General features: G+C 47.3%; 1 protein-coding gene across 3 annotated transcripts in view; it reads left to right on the forward strand.

The window, feature by feature from the left end:
• Nucleotides 1–23,510, forward strand: part of LOC137324335 (uncharacterized) — an 85,551-nt gene that overhangs the window by 53,383 nt on the left and 8,658 nt on the right. For all 3 annotated transcript variants that reach the window (XM_067988498.1, XM_067988496.1, XM_067988497.1), the window contains 2 exons: nt 16,325–16,666; nt 17,455–17,793. In XM_067988498.1, coding sequence (XP_067844599.1) covers nt 16,325–16,666; nt 17,455–17,793 — 681 coding nt within the window. The remainder of the gene's footprint in view (nt 1–16,324; nt 16,667–17,454; nt 17,794–23,510) is intronic.

Here is a 23,510-nt window from a genome sequence, read left to right on the forward strand (position 1 = left end):
ATGGTTCCTATAGGAGATACAGTGTATGCAGGGAATATGGTTCCTATAGGAGATACAGTGTATGTAGGGAATATGGTCCCTATAGGAGATACAGTGTATGCAGGGAATATGGTTCCGATAGGAGATACAGTGTATGTAGGGAATATGGTTCCTGTAGGAGATACAGTGTATGTAGGGAATATGGTCCCTATAGGAGATACAGTGTATGTAGTGAACATGGTTCCTATAGGAGATACAGTGTATGCAGGGAAAATGGTTCCTATAGGAGATACAGTGTATGTAGGGAATATGGTTCCTATAGGAGATACAGTGTATGTAGGGAATATGGTCCCTATAGGAGATACAGTGTATGCAGGGAATTTGGTCCCTATAGGAGATACAGTGTATGTAGTGAACATGGTTCCTATAGGAGATACAGTGTATGCAGGGAATATGGTCCCTATAGGAGATACAGTGTATGCAGGGAATATGGTCCCTATAGGAGATACAGTGTATGTAGGGAACATGGTTCCTATAGGAGATACAGTGTATGTAGGGAATATGGTTCCTATAGGAGATACAGTGTATGTAGGGAATATGGTCCCAATAGGAGATACAGTGTATGTAGGGAATATGGTTCCTATAGGAGATACAGTGTATGTAGGGAATATGGTCCCTATAGGAGATACAGTGTATGTAGTGAACATGGTTCCTATAGGAGATACAGTGTATGCAGGGAATATGGTTCCTATAGGAGATACAGTGTATGTAGGGAATATGGTCCCTATAGGAGATACAGTGTATGCAGGGAATATGGTTCCGATAGGAGATACAGTGTATGTAGGGAATATGGTTCCTGTAGGAGATACAGTGTATGTAGGGAATATGGTCCCTATAGGAGATACAGTGTATGTAGTGAACATGGTTCCTATAGGAGATACAGTGTATGCAGGGAAAATGGTTCCTATAGGAGATACAGTGTATGTAGGGAATATGGTTCCTATAGGAGATACAGTGTATGTAGGGAATATGGTCCCTATAGGAGATACAGTGTATGCAGGGCATTTGGTCCCTATAGGAGATACAGTGTATGTAGTGAACATGGTTCCTATAGGAGATACAGTGTATGCAGGGAATATGGTTCCTATAGGAGATACAGTGTCTGTAGGGAATTTGGTCCCTATAGGAGATACAGTGTATGTAGTGAACATGGTTCCTATAGGAGATACAGTGTATGCAGGGAATATGGTTCCTATAGGAGATACAGTGTATGTAGGGAATATGGTCCCTATAGGAGATACAGTGTATGCAGGGAATATGGTTCCGATAGGAGATACAGTGTATGTAGGGAATATGGTTCCTGTAGGAGATACAGTGTATGTAGGGAATATGGTCCCTATAGGAGATACAGTGTATGTAGGGAATATTTTTCCTTTAGGAGATACAGTGTATGTAGGGAATATGGTCCCTATAGGAGATACAGTGTATGTCGGGAATATTGTTCCTATAGGAGATACAGTGTATGTAGGGAATATGGTTCCGATAGGAGATACAGTGTATGTAGGGAATATTGTTCCTATAGGAGATACAGTGTATGTAGGGAATATGGTTCCTGTAGGAGATACAGTGTATGTAGGGAATATGGTTCCTATAGGAGATACAGTGTATGTAGGGAATATGGTTCCTATAGGAGATACAATGTATGTAGGGAATATGGTTCCTATAGGAGATACATTGTATGTAGGGAATATGGTTCCTATAGGAGATACAGTGTATGTAGGGAATATGGTTCCTATAGGAGATACAGTGTATGTAGGGAATATGGTTCCTATAGGAGATACAATGTATGTAGGGAATATGGTTCCTATAGGAGATACAGTGTATGTAGGGAACATGGTTCCTATAGGAGATACATTGTGTGTAGGGAATATGGTTCCTATAGGAGATACAGTGTATGTAGGGAATATGGTTCCTATAGGAGATACAATGTATGTAGGGAATATGGTTCCTATAGGAGATACAGTGTATGTAGGGAATATGGTCCCTATAGGAGATACAGTGTATGTAGGGTACATGGTTCCTATAGGAGATACAGTGTATGCAGGGAACATGGTTCCTATAGGAGATACAGTGTATGTAGGGAATATGGTTCCTATAGGAGATACAGTGTATGTAGGGAACATGGTTCCTATAGGAGATACAGTGTATGTAGGGAATATGGTCCCTATAGGAGATACAGTGTATGTAGGGAATATGGTTCCTATAGGAGATACATTGTATGTGGGGAATATGGTTCCTATAGGAGATACAGTGTATGTAGGGAACATGGTTCCTATAGGAGATACAGTGTATGTAGGGAATACTGTTCCTATAGGAGATACAGTGTATGTAGGGAATATGGTTCCTATAGGAGATACAGTGTATGTAGGGAATATGGTTCCTATAGGAGATACAGTGTATGTAGGGAATACTGTTCCTATAGGAGATACAGTGTATGTAGGGAATATGGTTCCTATATGAGATACAGTGTATGTAGGGAATATGGTTCCTATAGGAGATACATTGTATGTGGGGAATATGGTTCCTATAGGAGATACAGTGTATGTAGGGAATATGGTTCCTATAGGAGATACATTGTATGTGGGGAATATGGTTCCTATAGGAGATACAGTGTATGTAGGGAACATGGTTCCTATAGGAGATACAGTGTATGTAGGGAATACTGTTCCTATAGGAGATACAGTGTATGTAGGGAATATGGTTCCTATAGGAGATACAGTGTATGTAGGGAATATGGTTCCTATAGGAGATACAGTGTATGTAGGGAACATGGTTCCTATAGGAGATACAGTGTATGTAGGGAATACTGTTCCTATAGGAGATACAGTGTATGTAGGGAATATGGTTCCTATAGGAGATACAGTGTATGTAGGGAATATGGTTCCTATAGGAGATACAGTGTATGTAGGGAACATGGTTCCTATAGGAGATACAGTGTATGTAGGGAATACTGTTCCTATAGGAGATACAGTGTATGTAGGGAATATGGTTCCTATAGGAGATACAGTGTATGTAGGGAATATGGTTCCTATAGGAGATACAGTGTATGTTTGGAACATGGTTCCTATAGGAGGTACAGTGTATGTAGGGAATATGGTCCCTATAGGAGATACAGTGTATGTGGGGAATATGGTCCCTATAGGAGATACAGTGTATGTAGGGAATATGGTTCCTATAGGAGATACATTGTATGTAGGGAATATGATTCCTATAGGAGGTACAGTGTATGTAGGGAATATGGTTCCTATACGAGATACAGTGTATGTCGCGAATATGGTTCATTCTGCTTCAGAAACCCTGTGTAGTGATTAACTGTAATTGCAACATGGCAGGTGAAACTCATACTCTTGTATTTTGCTCACCGGTGACTAACTATAACTAGGAATAAGCAGTTGAAGGAGTTCACAAACTTAAGTACAGATGTCGGAGGCCATTTGGCCCACCTTGCTCATTATCCCATGGAACCCTGAAATCCCAATCAAAGTATCTGGCTGCCTCTTGAATGGCTCCAGATTGGGTGCTGGGTGCCCGTATCCTATCTCCTAGCCCACATTTAGTCCCATTTGCCCATCATCCCAGTGCTCGCTCACCTACATTGGCTCCAGGTCCCAAATTTAATATTCTCAGCCTTGTGTTTAAATCCCTCCACAGCCCCGCCCTCCCTCTCTCTGAAGCCGCCTCCAGTGCTGCATCCGCCCCCCCCAAAATTCTCCGTTCCTCTGGCACTGATCTCGTGCATCCCCTCCGCCTCTCCTTTTGCCCAACCATTAGTGGTCTTGCCTTCAGCAACCTAAGTCCCATTCTCTGGAATTTCCTCTCTAAATGTTCCACCTTCCTCTCCTTCCTCTAAGACTCTCCTTAAAACCTATCTCTTTGACCAAACTGATGGCCACCCCTCCTAATATCTCCTTCCACACCTCGACAGCCACTTTTCCCCTTATGCCTCCGTGATGTACCTTTGGGCATTTTTCCATGTTAAAAGTGTTTCTATAAATGCGGATACAAGGTGTTCAGGAAAGATAGGGAAGGAAAGAAAGGACAGGGTTGGCAGTATTGATTAAGGAGAATATTGCAGTGCTGGAGAGAGAGGATATCCTGGAGGGGTCAAGGACAGAATCGATTTGGTTAGAGTTAAGAAACAATCGAGGTGCCATTACACTACTGGGTGTATTCTACAGGCCACCAACTAGTGAGAAGGATATAGAGGAGCAAATTTGCAGGGAAATGAGGGAGGTGGAAAAGCCATAGATTAGTGATAACAGGGGACTTCAACTATCCTAATATAGACTGGTATTGTAATAATATAAGGGGTGAAGACGGGGAGGAATTTTTGAAGTGTGTTCAGGAGAACTTTCTTGACAAATACATTTCGGGCCCAACGAGGAAGGAGGCATTGCTGGACTTGGTTTTGGGGAATGAGGCGGGCCAAGTTGCGCAGGTGTCAATGGGGAAACATTTAGAGAACAGTGATCATAGTATCATAAGGTTTAGAATAGCAATGGAAAAGTAGATGGACCACTCTAAAGTAAAAATACTCATTGGAGGAGGGCCAATTTCAGAGGGGTTGTGAACACATCTGGCCCGGGTAAATTGGAATCAAAGATTGGCAGGCAAAACTGCAATTGAACAATGGGCCTTTAAAGAGGAGATGGATCGGGTACAGTCTAGGTACATTCCCACGAGGGGGAAAGGTAGGGCAACTAAAGCCAGAGCTCCCTGGATGACAAAAGAGATAGAGAGTAAGATGAAGCAGAAAAAAGGGGCGTATGACAGATATCAAGTTGATAAAACAAGTGAGAACCAGGCTGAATATAGAAAGTACAGAGGGGAAGTGAAAAAGGAAATAAGAGGGGCAAAGAGAGAGTATGAGAATAGACTGGCCGCAAACATAAAAGGGACATCCTAGACATGTAAATAGTAAACGGGTAGTAAGAGGAGGGATGGGGTCGATTAGGGACCATAAAGGAGATTTACTCATCGAGGCAGAGGGCATGGCCGAGGTACTAAATGAGTACTTTGTTTCTGTCTTTGCCAAGGAAGAAGATGCTGGCAGAGTATAATCTTCCAATCATCCTTCGATACAGGGGTGGTGCCAGAGGACTGGAGAATTCAAATGTTATACTCTTGTTCAAAAGAGGGTGTAAGGATAAACCCAGCAATTACAGGCCAGTCAGTTTAACTTCAGTGGTGGGAGATCTTTTAGAAACTATAATCCGGGACAGAATTAGCAGTCACTCGGATGAGTGTGGATTGATCAGGGAAAGCCAACACGGATTTGTTAAAGGCAAGTCATGTTTAACTAACTTGATAGAGTTTTTTGATGAGGTAACAGAGAGGGTAGATGAGGGCAATATGGTTGATATGGCGTATATGGACTTTCAAAAGACGTTTGATAAAGTGCTGCATAATAGGCTTATCATCAAGATTCAAGCCCATGGAATAAAAGGGGCAGTGGCAATATGGATACAGAATTGGCTAAGTAACAGGAAACAGAGAGTAGTGGTGAACGGTTGTTTTTTGGACTGGAGGGAGGTGTACAGTGGTGTTCCCCAGGGGGTCAGTGCTGGAACCATGGCTTTTCTTGATATATATTAATGACTTGGACTTGGATGTACAGGGCACAATTTCCAAATTTGCAGATGACACAAAACTTAGAAGGGTAGTGAACAGTGAGAACGATAGTGATGGACTTCAAGAGGATATAGAGAGGCTGGTGGCATGGGCGGACATGTGGCAGATGAAATTTAATGCAGAAAAATGCGAGTGGTTGTGGTTGATGTGGTGTATATGGACTCTCAAAAGTCATTTGATAAAGTGCTGCATAATAGGCTTATCATCAAGATTCAAGCCCATGAAATTAAAGGGGAAATAAATAGTGATGTCTTGAGGAGTGTACATATTACAGAGAGGGAGGTGCTGGAAGTCTTAACGCGCATCAAGGTAGATAAATCTCCGGGACCTGATGAAATGTATCCCAGGATGTTATAGGAGGTTAGGGAGGAAATTGCGGGTCCCCTAGCAGAGATATTTGAATCATTGACAGCTACAGGTGAGGTGCCTGAAGATTGTGCCTTTGTTGTGTAAATGTTGTGCCTTTGTTTAAGAAGGGCGGCAGGGAAAAGCCTGGGAACTACAGACCGGTGAGCCTGACATCTGTAGTGGGTAAGTTGTTAGAGGGTATTCTGAGGGACAGGATCTACAGGCATTTGGAGAGGCAGGGACTAATTAGGAACAGTCAGCATGGTTTTGTGAGAGGAAAATCATGTCTCACAAATTTGATTGAGTTTTTTGAAGGGGTAATCAAGAAGATAGATGAGGGCTGTGCAGTGGACGTGGTCTACATGGACTTCAGCAAAGCCTTTGACAAGGTACCGCATGGTAGGTTGTTACATAAGGTTAAATCTCATGGGATCCAAGGTGAGGTAGCCAATTGGATACAAAATTGGCTTGACGACAGAAGACAGAGGGTGGTTGTCGAGGGTTGTTTTTCAAACTGGATGCCTGTGTCCAGCGGTGTGCCTCAGGGATCGGTGCTGGGTCCGCTGTTATTTGTTATTTATATTAATGATTTGGATGAGAATTTAGGAGGCATGGTTAGTAAGTTTGCAGATGACACCAAGATTGGTGGCATTGTGGACAGTGAAGAAGGTTATCTAGGATTGCAACGGGATCTTGATAAATTGGGCCAGTGGGCCGATGAATGGCAGATGGAGTTTAATTTAGATAAATGTGAGGTGATGCATTTTGGTAGATCGAATCGGGCCAGGACCTACTCCGTTAATGGTAGGGCGTTGGGGAGAGTTATAGAACAAGGAGATCTGGGAGTACAGGTTCATAGCTCCTTGAAAGTGGAGTCACAGGTGGATAGGGTGGTGAAGAAGGCATTCGGCATGCTTGGTTTCATTGGTCAGAACATCGAATGCAGGAGTTGGGATGTCTTGTTGAAGTTGTACAGGGCATTGGTGAGGCCACACTTGGAGTACTGTGTACAGTTCTGGTCACCCTATTATAGAAAGGATATTATTAAACTAGAAAGAGTGCAGAAAAGATTTACTAGGATGCTACCGGGACTTGATGGTTTGACTTATAGGGAGAGGTTAGACAGACTGGGACTTTTTTCCCTGGAGAGTAGGAGGTTTAGGGGTGATCTTATAGAAGTCTATAAAATAATGAGGAGCATAGATAAGGTAGATAGTCAAAATCTTTTCCCAAAGGTAGGGGAGTCTATAACGCGAGGGCATAGATTTAAGGTGAGAGGGGAGAGATACAAAAGAGTCCAGAGGGGCAATTTTTTCACTCAAAGGGTGGTGAGTGTCTGGAACGAGCTGCCAGAGGCAGTAGTAGAGGCGGGTACAATTTTGTCTTTTAAAAAGCATTTGGACAGTTACATGGGTAAGATGGGTATAGAGGGATATGGGCCAAGTGCAGGAAATTGGGACTAGCTTAGTGGTATAAACTGGGCGACATGGACGTGTTGGGCCGAAGGGCCTGTTTCCATGTTGTAACTTCTATGATTCTATGATTCTAGTAGCATGGATACAGAATTGGCTAAGTAACAGGAAACAGAGAGTAGTGGTGAATGGTTGTTTTTCGGACTGGAGGGAGGTGTACAGTGGTATTCCCCAGGGGTCAGTGCTGGGACCACTGCTTTTCTTGATATATATTAATGACTTGGACTTGGGTGTACAGGGCACAATTTCCAAATTTGCAGATGACACAAAACTTGGAAGTGTAGTGAACAGTGAGAACGATAGTGATGGACTTCAAGAGGATATCGAGAGGCTGGTGGAATGGGCGGACACGTGGCAGAATGGTCGGAAGAACGAGGAGAGGCAATGTAAACTAAAGGGCAGAATTCTAAGAGGGGTACAGGAACAGAGAGATCTGGGGGTATATGAGCACAAATCATTGAAGGTGGCAGGGCAGGTTGAGAAAGTGGTTAATAAAGCATACGGGATCCTGGGCTTTATAAATAGAGGCATAGAGTACAAGAGTATGGAAGTCATGATGAACCTTTGTAAAACACTGATTTGGCCACTGCTGGAGTATTGTGTCCAATTCTGGGCACCGCACTTTAGGAAGGATGTGAAGGCCTTAGAGAGGGTGCAGAAGATTTACTGGAATGATTCCAGGGATGAGGAGCTTTAGTTCCGTGGATAGACTGGAGAAGCTGGGGTTGTTGTCCTTGGAACAGAGAAGGTTGAAAGGAGATTTGATCGGGGTATTCAAAATCATGAAGGGTCTCGACAGAGTAGATAGAGATAAACTCTTCCCATTGGTGGAAGGGTCAAGAACCAGAGGACATAGTTTCAAGGTGATTGGCAAAAGAACCAAAGGTGACTTGAGGAAAACTTTTTTACACAGCGAGTGGTTAGGATCTGGAATGCACTGCCCGAGGGGGTGGTGGAGGCAGATTCAATCATGGCCTTCAAAAGGGAACTGGAAAAAAATTTGCAGGGCTGCTGGGAAAGGGCGGGGGAGTGGGACTAGCTGGATTGCTTTCGCATAGAGCCGGCGCAGCCTCGATGGGCCAAATGGCCTCTTTTCATGCTGTAACCTTTCTATGATTGTATTATTCTATAAGTCGTTACAGATCTTTTCCTTCTCTGTGTTGAGAGGGAAAGGGTTCAGGCTCATTCTCCTCTGCTGTTTCCAAGCTGTTTACATAAAGATTTTGTTTTGTACTTAAACATCATCAGTTCCAATTACGCTGCTTCTTGGGTTGATAAATAAATCTGCGGGTAGCGTGCTGGGTTCAACCGGGGAAAGCCATTGCGTTGTTACTTCCTCATTCAGTACCAAATAAGGATTCTAAACAAAGGAACAGGGAAATTGAGAAAGGTTCAGTTAACTCTGCCACATTCTTTATCCAATTACAAATCACTCACCAAAGCATTTGGAATCAAAATGATTCTCAGAGCACCCGTTTCAGTCACTCTGATCTTCTGCTTTGTTGCTGGTGAGTACACTGGTAGGGAAATAGTGGGGAAATGCACTACTGTAACATGTGGCATGTTACTGAGATATGGACAGTTCGGAAAGGGCCCAGGGCCAAGCTTTGGTCTGTGGCTAGGCTTGACGGGGGTGGGTGGGGGCTCTAAGAGTTGGCTTTAGCAGTCCTGGGCTATGGTGGGAAAGAAAAATCAGCCGGAGGTCCTGTTCCCGATCGCTGTCCACAGAGGACTTGCGTGGACACGGAGTGAGGGCAGATTTGGGGCTTGGCTGTGTTAAGTCTCACAGTCAGATGGTGCAGCAATGCACACACACTGGCTCAGCTCACCCGTGAACAATGGCCACTTGGTCAAGGTACTGTAAGTAAGCCAGCACCCTGATATCGTTCCCCAGCCTGAGTTACCAGATCCCAGATATCCGTGGGACTGTACCCCAGATTCAGGAGTTACCAGATTCAGGGATGGACAGGAGGAAAAGGGGAAAAGGAGAAGTGAAATAGGAGTGCAGACAGAGAAAGGGACTGTGGAATGAAAGAGACTGGGCAGAGAGAGAGAGACTGGGACGAGAGAGAGAGTCTGTGGGCAGAGAGAGGGACTGTGGGCAGAGAGAGAGGGTCTGTGGGCAGAGAGAGAGAGACTGTGGGCGGAGCGAGGGAATGTGGGCAGAGAGAGAGAGACTGTGGGCAGAGAGAGAGACTGTGGAAGAGAGAGAGGGACTGTGGGCAGAGAGAGAGACTGTGGGCAGAGAGAGAGACTGTGGAAGAGAGAGAGGGACTGTGGGCAGAGAGAGGGACTGTGGGCAGAGAGAGAGACTGTGGGCAGAGCGAGGGAATGTGGGCAGAGAGAGAGAGACTGTGGGCAGAGAGAGAGACTGTGGGCAGAGAGAGAGGGACTGTGGGCAGAGAGAGGGACTGTGGGCAGAGAGAGAGAGACTGTGGGCAGAGAGAGAGACTGTGGGCAGAGCGAGGGAATGTGGGCAGAGAGAGAGAGACTGTGGGCAGAGAGAGAGACTGTGGGCAGAGAGAGAGGGACTGTGGGCAGAGAGAGGGACTGTGGGCAGAGAGAGAGGGACTGTGGGCAGAGAGAGAGACTGTGGGCAGAGAGAGAGACTGTGGGCAGAGAGAGAGACTGTGGGCGGAGCGAGGGAATGTGGGCAGAGAGAGAGAGACTGTGGGCAGAGAGAGGGACTGTGGAAGAGAGAGAGGGACTGTGGGCAGAGAGAGAGACTGTGGGCGGAGCGAGGGAATGTGGGCAGAGAGAGAGAGACTGTGGGCAGAGAGAGAGGGACTGTGGGCAGAGAGAGAGGGACTGTGGGCAGAGAGAGGGACTGTGGGCAGAGAGAGAGAGACTGTGGGCAGAGAGAGGGACTGTGGGCAGAGAGAGGGACTGTGGGCAGAGAGAGAGAGACTGTGGGCAGAGAGAGAGACTGTGGGCAGAGAGAGAGAGACTGTGGGCAGAGAGAGAGGGACTGTGGGCAGAGAGAGAGGGACTGTGGGCAGAGAGAGGGACTGTGGGCAGAGAGAGAGACTGTGGGCAGAGAGAGAGGGACTGTGGGCAGAGAGAGAGACTGTGGGCAGAGAGAGAGGGACTGTGGGCAGAGAGAGAGAGACTGTGGGCAGAGAGAGAGGGACTGTGGGCAGAGAGAGGGACTGTGGGCAGAGAGAGAGAGACTGTGGGCAGAGAGAGAGGGACTGTGGGCAGAGAGAGGGACTGTGGGCAGAGAGAGAGACTGTGGGCAGAGAGAGAGGGACTGTGGGCAGAGAGAGGGACTGTGGGCAGAGAGAGAGAGACTGTGGGCAGAGAGAGAGGGACTGTGGGCAGAGAGAGGGACTGTGGGTGGAGAGAGAGACTGTGGGCAGAGAGAGAGAGACTGTGGGCAGAGAGAGGGACTGTGGGCAGAGAGAGGGACTGTGGGTGGAGAGAGAGACTGTGGGCAGAGAGAGGGACTGTGGGCAGAGAGAGGGACTGTGGGTGGAGAGAGAGACTGTGGGCAGAGCGAGGGAATGTGGGCAGAGAGAGGGAATGTGGGCAGAGAGACAGAGAGAGACTGTGGACAGGGAGAGGGACTGTGGGCAGAGAGAGAGACTGTGGGCGGAGCGAGGGAATGTGGGCAGAGAGAGAGAGACTGTGGGCAGAGAGAGGGACTGTGGGTGGAGAGAGAGACTGTGGGCAGAGAGAGGGAGACTGGGAGGAAAGAGAGAGACTGTGGACAGAGAGAGGGAGACTGGGAGGAGAGAGAGAATGTGGGCAGAGAGAGAGACTGGGCAGAGAGAGAGAGACTGTAGACAGAGAGAGAGACTGTAGACAGAGAGAGAGACTGTGGGCAGAGAAACCGTGTACAGAGAGTGTGTACAGAGAGCGTGTGTACAGAGAGAGCGTATACTGAGAGAGCGTGTGCAGAGAGAGCATGTACAGAGAGCGTGTGCAGAGAGAGCGTGTACAGAGAGCGTGTACAGAGAGAGCGTGTACAGAGAGCGTGTGCAGAGAGAGCGTGTACAGAGAGAGTAGATGGTAATGTGGTGTTTACTTTGAGCTCAACCAAACTCTGCTGCCAGTATCGTAACCCGCACCAAGTCCCGTTCACCCATCATCTTTGTGCTCGCTGACCTACATTGGCTCCTGATCCAGGAACAACTCGATTTTAAAATTTTCATCCTTGTTTTCAAATCTCTCCATGGCTTCGCCCCTCCCTATCTCTGTAATCTCCGACAACCTTCCGAGATCTCTGCGCTCCTCCAATTCTGGCCTCTTGCGCATCCACCATTTTCATCACTCCACCATTGGCGGCCGTGCCTTCAGCAGTCTGGGCCCCTAAGCCCTGGATTTCCCTCCCTCAACCTCTCCGCCTCTCTCTCCCCCTTTAAGATACTTCTTAAAACTTACTTCTTTGACCAAACTTTTGGTCACCTGTCCTAATATCTCCTTTTGTGGCTCTTGACAAATTTTGTTTGATAACGCTGCTGGGAAGTGCCTGGGGCATTTTACTACGTTAAAGGCACTGTATAAATGCAAGTAGTTATTGCTTTGTTACTGGACTAATAATCCAGAGAACGTGAATTCAAATCCCACCATGGGCAGTTTGAGAATTTGAATTCAATTTAAAAATCTGGTATCAGTAAAAGTGACCATGAGCTGTCGGATTGTCGTTTGGTAAGGCAGCCAATTTTCATTCCGACCTTTTCCCCCAAAGCCCTTGTTTGGTAATATCTTACGGACAGTGCGCACTTTGTGAAAAGCAGAGAGCGCTGAGATCATGTGACGCTAGACATGGAGACAGGCAGCTCCTGACACTTTCCATGTGTAAAGACAGGATACTCCTGTCCGTCACTATTAATCGCCCAGTTAGACCACGCTTTCACATCGAGCAGGGGTCTCTGCAGAAGGAGTGTTATCACTGGGACGGGCTGCCTTCAGCCACAGAAATCTGTAAACGTTATACCATCGGACAGTCGTACTGGGGTGACATTCCACTGTGTTAATTTGCGACTATTTATTTTCCATCCCCCAGGGTAGCAGCAGCCGCTCCTGAATAAAGATTATGGGCTCGATTTCCGCACCCCTGATCGGGTGCGTTTGTGGCTGGGGGGCTACGAAAATTGGGGATTCCCAACTCGCCCACTTCCGGGTTCCCCAGTGACGCGCTGACAAACGTGCGCAGCCCCCGCATGTGAGACTCCCGCCGGTAATTAATGCTGGCGGGGTGCCTCTTAAAGTATTTATTTAGGTATTTCAGGTTGTCTGGAGACCTGGGGCTCAATTTTACCACCCGCTATCGGGTGCGTTTCCCGCGGGGGGGCTCCGAAAATCGGAGAATCCCGGCCCGGTAGCGGAGCCCCCCCCCCAGAACCCGCGCACTTCCGGGTTCCCCGCTGACGCGCTGGCGTGCGCGCGCAGCCCCCGCTGGTGGGAATCCCGCAGGCAATTAAAGCCAGCAGGATGCCACTTGACAATATTTAGTTAGGTATTTCAGGTCATTAACTGACCTGATTAAGGGACTATGTGGGATTTTAGAACAAAATGGGAATGTTTCCCACACTGGGGGAAACACTCCCAGCTCGAATGGACGTGTTGCAGCTGTCAGCCTGTAGCAGCTGCAAAGGTCCATTTGACAGGTGGGGTGGGGAGACCCTCACCCATTGCAGGAGGCCGCTCCGTCACTTGGGACAAAGTTTGGCCCCCACCACCCTCCTCCTGACAGTCAAAGTCACCAACTTGCACACTTACCCCGGGGTCCGGAGACATGTACCTACCTTGCGGACCCCCTCAGATGTACATCTTGCGGATGGGGGCCGCCGTAGCTGCAGTCATGACCTCCTCGGAGGGCGAACAGCATCACCAGCCTCACCAGCCTCGCCGGCCACCTCTGACACGTGGAGCTCCACAACACAGTGCTGTGACACATCCACCTGTACAGCAGGAGGGAGGGCAACCGCAGAGAGAGATGCGTCGCAGATGGCACTACCCTCGCCACAGATCCCACGGACCGAGGCTCAGCCTCCTGGACCTCTCTGAGCAGCACTGCACACGGAGGCTCAGAGTCACTCGACATGTAGCCGTGGACATCTGCAGCCTCTTTCATGCCAAGCTGCTCCCGGCTGGCCCGAGCACCATCTTCTTACCTGTCGCTGTCAAATTCACCACTGCCCTCAACAACTTCTCCTCCGCATCCTTCCAGGGTGCCACCAGGGACATCGCCGACGTCTCTCAGTCATCTGCACAAAAGAGCCCAGCAAATACACCTACACCCACTCTGCAGTGACACAATGGGTGGCATCAGTTGTGGGTCTTCATAGTGATCCTCAGGAAAGGGCATTATTGCACAAACCAGACAAGATTCGCGAAGACATGGCAGTAGTGGTGACAATATAATATGTAATGTGAGTTGGCTGCAGCACAGGTAGTGGCAGGTTGAATAAGGCTGACCGTGAAAGAGATGCATGAGAGGGTGAGTATGAGATAGAGCCATGAGATTGTATGAGGATTGGGTTGCGTGGTAGTGGTGGGATGAGTACTGGCGAGGTGAGTAAGTGCAGGTGAGATGAGGATGAGCTTTGAGTGGGTGTGAGGAGTGATGTGATAGAGTAGTGTTGGCAGTGCAGAAGGAGATGTGGGGTGTAGGGGGTGGTGGTGTGTGTCAGCTTCACCTCTGACTTCTGAGCGGTTCGAATCGCTCCCACTCCCTTGATTCTGGACCTTGGACTTATTTGGGGGTTGTGACAAAAGTGCAGCAGCCAACTGGTTTTGGTGCAAGAAACTTTGATCTTTATTCAAGAGAGGAAATACAACACAACAATCTTAACACTCTAATAAAATGGGGAACACTTCGGTACACACGAGGGAAATTACAGTAGAAAGATACCTCACCCCTCCCAATCCCACTATACTAGCTGAGTTGGGCTCTAAAGGACCAGAGATAATGCTCACCAAACGAATGGTGAGCTGGTTCGCGATTTCGGGGTTCGCTGTATGTGTTGGTTGGTGTTTGCCGTACTCCGGACGTGGTAGAGGACTTCAACTGTGTAGCTGGTCAGTCTTCGCGAGTCCGCTGATGCGGTAGGGTGTGTCTTGGATCTATCGGGTGAGTACCCACTTTTCTTCGTAAAGTGATAGGATTTAAAGTCTTTTGAGTAGAAACTCACCCAGGGGTAAGTCAGGAATAGATTGTAGAGTGGAAACTTTGCGGATCTTCGGTTTTCTCCCCAGTTGGTTTTCTTTGGTCGTGGTAGCCCAATATTACCTGGTTGGTTGGTGGTAATATTCGATTGGTTGTTTCGTAAGGCCCTTGTTGCCGCGAGGTGTCCGATGGTCACTGGGGCTGTTGCTCTGGTTTCTTCTTGTGTGTCGGCCTGCTTCTTGAGCTGCTGACCTTCTCTGTTGAACTTCTTTCTGTTGCCCCCTCGCCTGGTTGAACTGTTGTCTCCCGAGCTGTCGAACTCCTGTCTGAAAATTGATCTTCTTGAGAAAATGGGCCTTCAATTATACTAATTGAAGCCTCCTTATCTGCGCGCCAAATCTGACCCGGTTTATTGTAAGATTTTGGCTGGCTCGTTAAGAGTAACTTGTTTATGAAATGTGTGAAGTGGTTTCGGGTTGGTTTCATGAGTTGTTGAGCTCTTGCTTGATTGTAGTCATTGTGCTCAGGTTTCAAGTTTCCTGACTGGGCCTGAGATTTCCATGGAGTGGGTTGATTGAATTTGTTTCATGCATGTTTTGGATGGGTCCTGTAATTTGGGTGGGGACTGCTCTTCTGTGGGTCTATTGTCTGAATGTAAATGTCTGGTAGGGGCTGAGTGAGGTCACACAGTTCCCCAGACAGTTTGATTAACTCCAATACTCAAACCGTCTATTACGGATTGATCCCAACTCCTGTTGCAGCCTTTTTCCCCTTTACAAGCCCAAACATGCCTTTTTAGAATACCAAATCTTGTTTTTTGACCTTGAATCACCCTCTGTTAGGCCCAATATTTCATCACCCTGAAATGGTTAGAAAAGAGTCTAAAGTTCTTTTCTTTAGGGTTTTCCTACGAGTTTTGGGGGATCTGTGAATTTTGAGAATCTTACAGGGGTGGGGGCAGTGATGTGGTCGACGGAGTGTAGGGGAATGAGTAAGTGTACTCACTTCGGCTGACCTACTGAGGTCATTGAAGCGCCTCCTGCACTGTATGCAGGTGCGCGATATGTTGGTGGTGCAGGTGACCTCCTCTGCCACCTCGAGCCAGGCTTTCTTGGTGGCAGAGGCAGGCCACTTCCTCCCGCCCGCCGGGGGGAATATCTCTGTCCTCCCCCTCCTCCTCACCCCATCCAATAAGACCTGGAGTGAGGCATCATTAAACCTGGGAGCAGCCTTTCCCCTGGGCTGCTCCATGCTGTACTTTTGCCTATTTTCTGCAGCATCAGTCAGTGGAGGACTGCCCCTTTAAATAGGGCTCCTCCAGCTGACAGTGCCCGTCCACTGCGCAGCTTACCAGCGGGAAACCCGGAAGCCAAGGTAAGTGGCTCCAATTAGCCTGCGATTCCATGCGGAGCACACTGATTTCACTGGGCGCGTTCCCCATGCGCCCAGTCAACCTCCCACTGCGAACCTGCTGCCCTGCTAATATTGGGCCCTATAAATCATAGCTGCAGCTAAAGAGATGTTCATCCCTTTCTAATCTGTCGCCTGGAATTTCCGCGGGGATTCTCTGGCGGGACGTCAGCAGAATCGGGGAGAATCCCGTGAATATTCAAGGCTTCTAATCTGACACGGAGAGAGATCGTAAAAGTTGTTAAGTTACTGCCTTACCATTTGTTGTTTTTGTTCCGTGATTTCATGCTGTAAATGTTTACCTTTCTAGGGGCAGTGAATGACCCGATCCTTATTCAATCACCCCCAGTTATTACTGTGGTGAAGGGGCTGACTGTGCAGCTGTGGTGTGCCATGTATGATGCCTGTGTGAGTACAACCAATGTACACTGGTACCAGCAGAGGCCTGGGACAAAGTCCACATGGGTGATAAGTTTACAACCCACCCCTATTTGGAAAAGAGGTTTCCCTCATCGATTTTGGCCTTCCAGAGAAGTCGCCAGGAACATATACCTTCTGACCATCAGAGACGTGCAGCCCAGTGACACCGCTCTCTATACCTGCAGTGTGTGGGGCCGTGTCTCTGGAGCAGGAACTCGGCTGAATGTAACCAGTAAGTAAATGTTAGCTCACACTCACAGTAACAATAATGAACGGTGTTTCTGGATATTCAAATAAAAAGCACAGACTATTGGATTGGATCTTAACACAGGAACTGTGTATTGGGACGAGCTGGGTTTGGCTAAATGCCCTTTCTTGTTACTAATTCTTTTGTCATCTTTGCCAGGGAAGCTCCTAGTCTATATTAGAAACTTTTAATTTGAGATACGCAAGAAATAAGGTCCCTGATGGCTGACTGGGTAAATGCATTTCTTGCTGTGGTACTGAGCCCCACTAAGGGCTAAGTACAATTCTTGGTCTCTGAGTCAGCTGATCTCACCCAGTATGATTCTGAGTCTTACCACGAGGAAAGGCCAAGGTACAACCCCAGGTCTATGATGAGGTAGAGGATCTCCCTCAGTGTATTAAAGCAGGAAAGGCCGAGGTACAGTCACTCGTTTGTTCTACGTTATTCAGTGCTCCTTTGTGTAAAGACCATCTGTTTTCTTCCTGATCTTTTCTAGGAACATAGGAACAGGAGTAGGCCATTCAGCCTCTCGTGCCTGCTCCACCATTTGATAAGATCATGGCTGATCTGCAGTCCCACCTTTAAAGAGATCTATGGTCCAGGAATTCAGGCATGGGGAGGAGGGGGGGTGCAGTGCAGATATTGTTTTGTCTGAATCAGTAATAAACTAACCCCAGTGCTTCAGTATGGTCATCTGTTCTCTCTTGTTAAACCCTATCCCGTGCTTCCTATGCTGATCCTTCAGATTGCTTATGTTTTTTCCTAATGTGCAGGTGCTCCCGTTATTATCCAGTCTCCGAGCCTGGAACGTGTCACAGAGGGTCAGACAGCCCGGTTACAGTGCACCATACAGAAGGCCACAGTGAGAGACACCGATGTCCACTGGTACCGGCAACTACCAGGGCAAGATATGGAGTGGGTTTTAACACACGATGTAATGAACAACACACGAGGGGGCCCAGGGTTCACTGACCGTTTCCAGCCTTCCAGAGACATCGCCAATAACAGCTTCATTCTGACAATCACAAACGTGCAGCCCAGTGACACTGCCGTCTATTACTGTAAAGTGTGGGGAGATATCAGTGGGAATGGAACCCAGCTCAATATAACCAGTAAGTACAATTTACAATATATTAGTTTAAATTACTATATATGCAGTTAGAATATGCCATGTTCTGTTCTAAAGTTATATAAAAGTGAAAAGGATATAAAATACCAAAAGAGCTCAGACTTTTCAAAAAATGGACCTTACAAAAAGCGGTGATATAAAATGAGAATCTGGACTTTGTTTCACCGTTACTGTTTGGAGGAAATGTGGGTACCCAGCATCCCGTGCCCTCTCTGTCCTGCTGTGATATATCTGAAAGTATTGGTTCAGTTTACTTTCTCTGTCCCTTTAAATATCTTATATACCCTTGTGAGATAAAGTTGAACACGGACCAAATGCTGGAATATGGGATTAGAGTAGACAGGGCTTGATGGCCGGCGCGGACACGATGGGCCGAAGGGCCTCTATCCGTGCTGTATAACTCTATGACTCTATGACCTCAGATTTCTATAAAGTCGGAGGGTTGGGGGCAGAGTTGGAGTTGGGTTTCGAGCAGGAAGTGACGGAATTTGGTGGGAGGACCAAAGATATGATAGAAGACATTTGTTTTAGGAGCCAAGGAGAGAGTGCGGACTATGATACGTGAGTGAAAAGGAATTCTAAACGTGGGTGGGCTGAGCCTGTGGAGGGATTTAATGAGGAGAAAGATGTTCAAATGGAAGGCAAGATGAGCCAGTAGTGAGACTGGGGGTTGACGAGTTTATGGGACTCTGTGTGGGAGAGGACTCGGGCTGCACAGTCTGAATTAGCAGAAGCTTGTGAATGGTAGAGGACAATGAGGAAAATATTTTGGTAATTGATCATTAAAAGATGCTCTTGTGGATTCAGAGGGGCTGTTCTGGATTAGGAGGGGCTGTTCTGGATTAGGAGGGGCTGTTCTGGATTAGGAGGGGCTGTTCTGGATTAGGAGGGGCTGTTCTGACATAGAAACATAGAAAATAGGAGCAGGAATAGGCCATTCGGCCCTTCGAGCCTGCTCCGCCATTCAATATGATCATGATGTGGAGATGCCGGTGATGGACTGGGGTTGACAATTGTAAACAATTTTACAACACCAAGTTATAGTCCAACAATTTTATTTTGAAATCCACAAGCTTTCGGAGGCTTCCTCCTTCCTCAGGTGAATGTGGAACTGAAATCCTCGAACCTTTCGCATTTATAAATCACAGAACAATGCCTGGTGATTACAGAGAGTCTTTTCAACTGCCCGTTGCCAAGGCAACCAAAGTGTTCAGACAGATAGGTGTTACCTACAGGGCCACCGAATATACAAACGGCCAGAACAAAAAAAACAGAGAGAGAGGCAGAAACATAGAAACATCCGGAAGGAAAAGACAGCAATTGACCCGTTATATTAAAAACAGATAACATTTGTTCGCTGGTGGGGTAACGTGTAGCGTGACATGAACCCAAGATCCCGGTTGAGGCCGTCCTCATGGGTGCGGAACTTGGCTATCAATTTCTGCTCGACGATTTTGCGTTGTCGTGTGTCTCGAAAGCCGCCTTGGAGTACGCTTACCCGAAGGTCGGTGGCTGAATGTCCTTGACTGCTGAAGTGTTCTCCGACTGGGAGGGAACCCTCCTGTCTGGCGATTGTTGCGCGGTGTCCGTTCATCCGTTGTCGCAGCGTCTGCATGGTCTCGCCAATGTACCATGCTCTGGGGCATCCTTTCCTGCAACGTATGAGGTAGACAACGTTGGCCGAGTCACAGGAGTATGAACCATGCACCTGGTGGGTGGTGTCCTCTCGTGTGATGGTGGTACCTGTGTCGATGATCTGGCATGTCTTGCAGAGGTTACCGTGGCAGGGTTGTGTGGTGTCGTGGACGCTGTTCTCCTGAAAGCTGGGTAATTTGCTGCGAACGATGGTCTGTTTGAGGTTGGGTGGCTGTTTAAAGGCGAGTAGTGGAGGCGTGGGGATGGCCTTAGCGAGGTGTTCGTCGTCATCGATGACATGTCGAAGGCTGCGAAGAACATGGTGTAGTTTCTCCGCTCCGGGGAAGTACTGGACGACGAAGGGTACTCTGTTGGTTGTGTCCCGTGTTAGTCTTCTGAGGAGGTCTATGCGATTTTCCGCTGTGGCCCGTCGGAACTGTCGATCGATGAGTCGAGCGTCATATCCTGGGAGAGTACCCTTCGTCGTCCAGTACTTCCCCGGAGCGGAGAAACTACGCCATGTTCTTCGCAGCCTTCAACATGTCATCAATGACGACGAACACCTCGCTATGGCCATCCCCACACCTCCACTACTCGCCTTTAAACAGCCACCCAACCTCAAACAGACCATCGTTCGCAGCAAATTACCCAGCTTTCAGGAGAACAGCATCCACGACACCACACAACCCTGCCACGGTAACCTCTGCAAGACATGCCAGATCATCGACACAGATACCACCATCACACGAGAGGACACCACCCACCAGGTGCATGGTTCATACTCCTGTGACTCGGCCAACGTTGTCTACCTCATACGTTGCAGGAAAGGATGCCCCAGAGCATGGTACATTGGCGAGACCATGCAAACGCTGCGACAACGGATGAACGGACACCGCGCAACAATCGCCAGACAGGAGGGTTCCCTCCCAGTCGGAGAACACTTCAGCAGTCAAGGACATTCAGCCACCGACCTTCGGGTAAGCGTACTCCAAGGTGGCCTTCGAGACACTCGACAACGCAAAATCGTCGAGCAGAAATTGATAGCCAAGTTCCGCACCCATGAGGACGGCCTCAACCGGGATCTTGGGTTCATGTCACGCTACACGTTACCCCACCAGCGAACAAATGTTATCTGTTTTTAATATAACGGGTCAATTGCTGTCTTTTCCTTCCGGATGTTTCGATGTTTCTACCTCTCTCGCTCTGTTTTTTTAATTGGCATCTCCACATCATCTGTTTTTTTAGTTCTGGCCGTTTGTATATTCGGTGGCCCTGTAGGTAACACCTATCTGTCTGAACACTTTGGTTGCCTTGGCAACGGGCAGTTGAAAAGACTCTCTGTAATCACCAGGCATTGTTCTGTGATTTATAAATGCGATAGGTTCGAGGATTTCAGTTCCACATTCACCTGAGGAAGGAGGAAGCCTCCGAAAGCTTGTGGATTTCAAAATAAAATTGTTGGACTATAACTTGGTGTTGTAAAATTGTTTACAATATGATCATGGCTGATCCTCTATCTCAATACCATATTCCCGCTCTCTCCCCATACCCCTTGATGCCTTTTGTGTCTAGAAATCTATCTAGCTCCTTCTTAAATATATTCAGTGACTTGGCCTCCACTGCCTTCTGTGGTAGAGAATTCCACTGGTTCACCACCCTCTGAGTAAAGAAATTTCTCCTCATGTCAGTCCCAAATGTCCTACCCCATATCCTGAGACTGTGACCCCTCGTTCTGGACCCCCCAGCCAGGGGAAACATCCTCCCTGCATCCAGTCTGTCTAACCCTGTCACAATTTTATATGTTTCAATGAGATCCCCTCTCATTCTTCTAAACTTGAGTGAATATAGGCCGAGTCGACCCAATCTCTCCTCATACGACAGTCCTGCCGGGAATCAGTCTGGTGAACCTTTGCTGCACTCCCTCTATGGCAAGTATATCCTTTCTTAGGTAAGGAGACCAAAACTGCTCACAATACTCCAGGTGTGGTCTCACCAAGGTCCTGTATAACTGCAGTAAGACATCCTTGCTCCTGTACTCAAATCTTCTTGCAATGAAGGCCAGCACACCATTTGCCTTCCTAACTGTTTGCTGCACCTGCATGTTTCAAACAGTGTGAGGGGCACAGAGGGTGCAAAATTCTTGATCGGTGTCCAGGAGAACTTTTTTAGCCAGTACATGACAAGCCCAACAAGAGGGGATGCAATTCTAGATTTAGTCCTGGGAAATGAAGATGGGCAAGTGGGTGAAGTGACAGTGGGTGACCATATTGGGGATAGTGACCACAATTCAGTTAGTTTTAGCATTATTATGGAAAAGGACAGTTAAATCAGGAGTAAACGTTTTAAGTTGGGGGAAGGCAAATTTTGCAGAACGAAGAGGTGATTTGGCAGAAGTGGACTGGACACAATTATTTGAGGAGAAATCAGTGGCAAGCCAGTGGGAGGCAATAAAAAGTGAAACTCTACGGGTACAATGCAGACACGTCCCCTCAAAGAAAAAGGGTGGCACTGCCAAATTTAGAGCCCCCTGGTTGTCCAGAAGTATACGGGGCAAGATAAAGCAGAAAAAGGAAGCTTATGACTGTCACAGAAAACTAAATACTGCAGAATGCCTAGAGGAGTATAGAAAGTACAGGGATGACATAAAAAAGGAAAGCAAAGAGAGGGCATGAAAAAATATTAGCCAGTAAGATTAAAGAAAACCCAAAGATGTTTTATCAGTACATCAAGAACAGGAGGATAGCTAAGGAAAAGGTGGGACCTATCAGGGATGATAAGGGTAACTTGTGTGTAGAAGCAGAGGATGTGGGTAGGGTTTTAAATGAATATTTTGTCTCCGTATTCACAAAGGAAAGGGATGATCCGGACATAGTAGTTAAAGAGGAGAGGTGTGAAATATTGGATAAGGTAAACATAACGAGAGAGGAAGTACTAGAGGGACTGGAATCCTTGAAAGTTGATAAGTCACCAGGGCCGGATGGATTGTTTCCTAGGCTATTGAAGGAAGCCAGGGAGGAAATAGCGGATGCTCTGAGGATCATTTTCCAATCCTCACTAGATACAGGGGAGGTACCGGAGGACTGGAAGACTGCAAACATAGTACCATTGTTTAAAAAGGGTACAAGGGAAAGGCCGAACAATTATAGGCCGGTCAGTCTTACCTCGGTGGTGGGCAAATTATTAGAATCAATACTGAGAGATAGGATAAACTGTCACTTGGAAAGGCATGGTTTAATCAGGGATAGTCAGCATGGATTTATTCAGGGAAGGTCATGCCTTATAAATCTGATTGAATTCTTTGAGGAAGTGACAAGGAGGATTGATGAGGGTAGTGCAGTGGATGTTGTCTACATGGATTTTAGTAAGGCATTTGACAAGGTCCCACATGGCACACTGGTCAGAAAGGTAAAAGCCCATGGGATACAGGGAAATGTGGCAAATTGGATCCAAAATTGGCTCAGTAACAGAAAACAAAGGGTAAAAGTCAATGGATGTCTTTGTAAATGGAAATCTGTTTCCAATGGTGTGCCACAGGGCTCAGTGTTGGGTCCCTTGCTGTTTGTGGTACATATTAATGATTTGGACTGGAATGTAGGGGGCATGATTGGAAAATTTGCAGACGACACAAAAATTGGCCGTGTAGTTGATAGTGAAGAGGATAGCTGTAGACTCCAAGAAGATATCAATGGGTTGGTGGAGTGGGCGGAAAAGTGGCAAATGGAGTTCAACCCGGAGAAGTGTGAGGTAATGCACTTAGGGAGGGCAAACAGTAAAAGGGAATACACAGTAAACGGGAATATATTGAGAAGGGTAGAGGAAGTGAGAGACCTTGGAGTGCATGTGCACAGGTCCCTGAAGGTGGCAGTACAGGTAGATAAGGTTGTGAAGAAGGCATACGGAATGCTCTCCGTTATTAGCCGAGGCATAGAATACAAAAGCAGGGATGTAATGATGGAACTGTATAAAACGCTGGTAAGGCCACAGCTGGAGTATTGTGCGCAGTTCTGGTCACCACATTACAGGAAGGACGTAATTGCTCTGGAGAGAGTGCAGAGAAGATTTACA

This window comes from Heptranchias perlo, chromosome 8, assembly GCF_035084215.1.
Source record: "Heptranchias perlo isolate sHepPer1 chromosome 8, sHepPer1.hap1, whole genome shotgun sequence".
NCBI lineage: Eukaryota > Metazoa > Chordata > Chondrichthyes > Hexanchiformes > Hexanchidae > Heptranchias > Heptranchias perlo.